This window comes from Propithecus coquereli, unplaced genomic scaffold, assembly GCF_000956105.1.
Source record: "Propithecus coquereli isolate 6110/MARCELLA unplaced genomic scaffold, Pcoq_1.0 Scaffold83, whole genome shotgun sequence".
Lineage (NCBI taxonomy): Eukaryota > Metazoa > Chordata > Mammalia > Primates > Indriidae > Propithecus > Propithecus coquereli.
In genome coordinates this window covers 342,638-344,543 of record NW_012154507.1, presented here as the reverse complement: position 1 = coordinate 344,543, position 1,906 = coordinate 342,638, and the positions used below count along the sequence as shown (strand labels likewise).

At 32.1% G+C, this 1,906-nt stretch overlaps 1 protein-coding gene across 1 annotated transcript in view; it reads left to right on the top strand.

Moving 5' to 3' along the window:
• The window catches only part of ACTR10 (actin-related protein 10 homolog (S. cerevisiae)), a 30,515-nt gene extending 28,678 nt beyond the window's left edge, over positions 1–1,837 (top strand). Inside the window, exon 11 of the mRNA XM_012663733.1 lies at positions 1,406–1,837. Within this exon, the coding sequence (XP_012519187.1) occupies positions 1,406–1,587 (182 nt within the window). The 3' untranslated portion in view covers positions 1,588–1,837. The remainder of the gene's footprint in view (positions 1–1,405) is intronic.
• The last annotated feature ends 69 nt before the right edge of the window (positions 1,838–1,906 follow it).

Here is a 1,906-nt window from a genome sequence, read left to right as displayed (position 1 = left end):
AATTTTTCTTGAACCTTGACTTTTCCTTAAATTATATTAATTTTCAGAATTATATACCTATTTCTCTTGGCATTTGCACTGTGAATTTAAGTAAACTTCTTCATCCAGTTAAAGTCATGCCTTAGAATAGTGAAAGCTGTGAATTTATTCCAGTGTTGCTACCATTGCTCAAAACGTTTGTTTTAATGCCTTCCAAAGCTAATGAGCCACAATGAAAATTGGTCTCTTTATTTCATCATTACACTTTGTTTCAGACTGAGTTTATCAAATGTTTTAAGTAATGATAGTTTCACTGAAATAAGAAAATAACCTAATAAGTACAGTTGACCTTTGAACAACACTGAACTGCAGGGGTCCACTTATACACAGATTTTTTTCCAGTAAATGTACTGGAAAATTTTTTGGAGATTTGCTGCAACTGTTTGAAAAAACAGATGAACTGCACAGCCTAGAAATATCAAAAAAATTAAGAAGAAGTTATGTCACAAATACATAAAATATATGCAGATACTATTCTGTTTATGTGTTAATTGACCGTTACTGGTAAGGCTTCTGGTCAGCAGTAGGCTATTAGTAGTTAAGTTTTGGGGGAGTCAGAAGTTACATGTGGATTTTCCACTGCTGGAGTGGGGAAGTGGGGCAGTGCATGCCCCAACTCCTGTGTTGTTTAAGGGTCAAATGTAACTACTTTGAAGGGGAAAATATCATGAATATGTACATTTGTAAACATTTTGATTTGTGTTTTATGATACAGTTAGAGCTAGTAGTTATCAGGATCATACATTCAGAGAGAGAAACAAGTATTGAGATTTTTAAAAGAATATTGCATTTTTACTTATAAAGTAGAATTTGGTTAAAATGTAATTTTGATCTTGGACAAATGGATTTAGTAACTAAATTATTTTTTAAAGACTTCCTGTGGGTCATTATAAGATCTTCAATATAAAATCTTAGAACATTATAATGATTCTTGTTTGGTTTTGCAGTGCTATTTATTTTATTTATTGACATGTAACCTTGGAATAGTGGCAAAACAAAACAAAACAAACAAACAAACAAAAAACCCAAAAACCTGAAGGGTCTTATTGATTGTATTTACATAAAGTTGAAAATACCTTCCATCTCATTCTACCTCACTTGCTTTTAGACACAGTGATACTTGTTATCATATTCACTACATGCTGCTAAAGGGCATTTAAGTTACTTTCAACATAGGAGTTATGGCTTACTGTACTATTTATAATATAAGCTATAGAATAGCTTAACTGGAATTAATTGAATAATGTGACTATGCATTGCTGAATTTTACCAGTCCACTCGTCATATAGTGAAGTGGATGTATATGTACATAAAGATTTCTGGTAAAAGTTTTCATCTCAGCTATAAAAATATTTTTATCACACAGGAGCTATTTTTGGAGCATTGCAAGATATACTTGGGAGCCGTTCAGTTTCAAAGGAATATTATAATCAGACAGGTCGTATACCTGATTGGTGTTCTCTCAATAATCCACCTTTGGAAATGATGTTTGATGTCGGGAAAGCTCAGCCGCCTCTGATGAAGAGAGCATTTTCCACTGAGAAATAAAAGTTTGATTAAAATTCATCTTTCCTTCATTTCTAATATTTAATCAATTACAAGAGAATTGTACAAAATATGTAGGATGCTTTGTTATAGGTGACTACAGTGAAAGTGAAAGCACTTCCTTGTTTACCCTTTGCATCAATATGTAATTCTTTTGACTTTGTTTCCCTTGTGTAGTGGTAGAATGGTAGCTGATGCTTATGAGACTTATTGTATTTATATCAGTAAAATATAGTAGAACAGTTTAATTTTGGAAGTTTGTTACATAGTCCATTTTTCAAAAAGAATAACAACACTGTCCCTGCACAGCTCACATAATCTG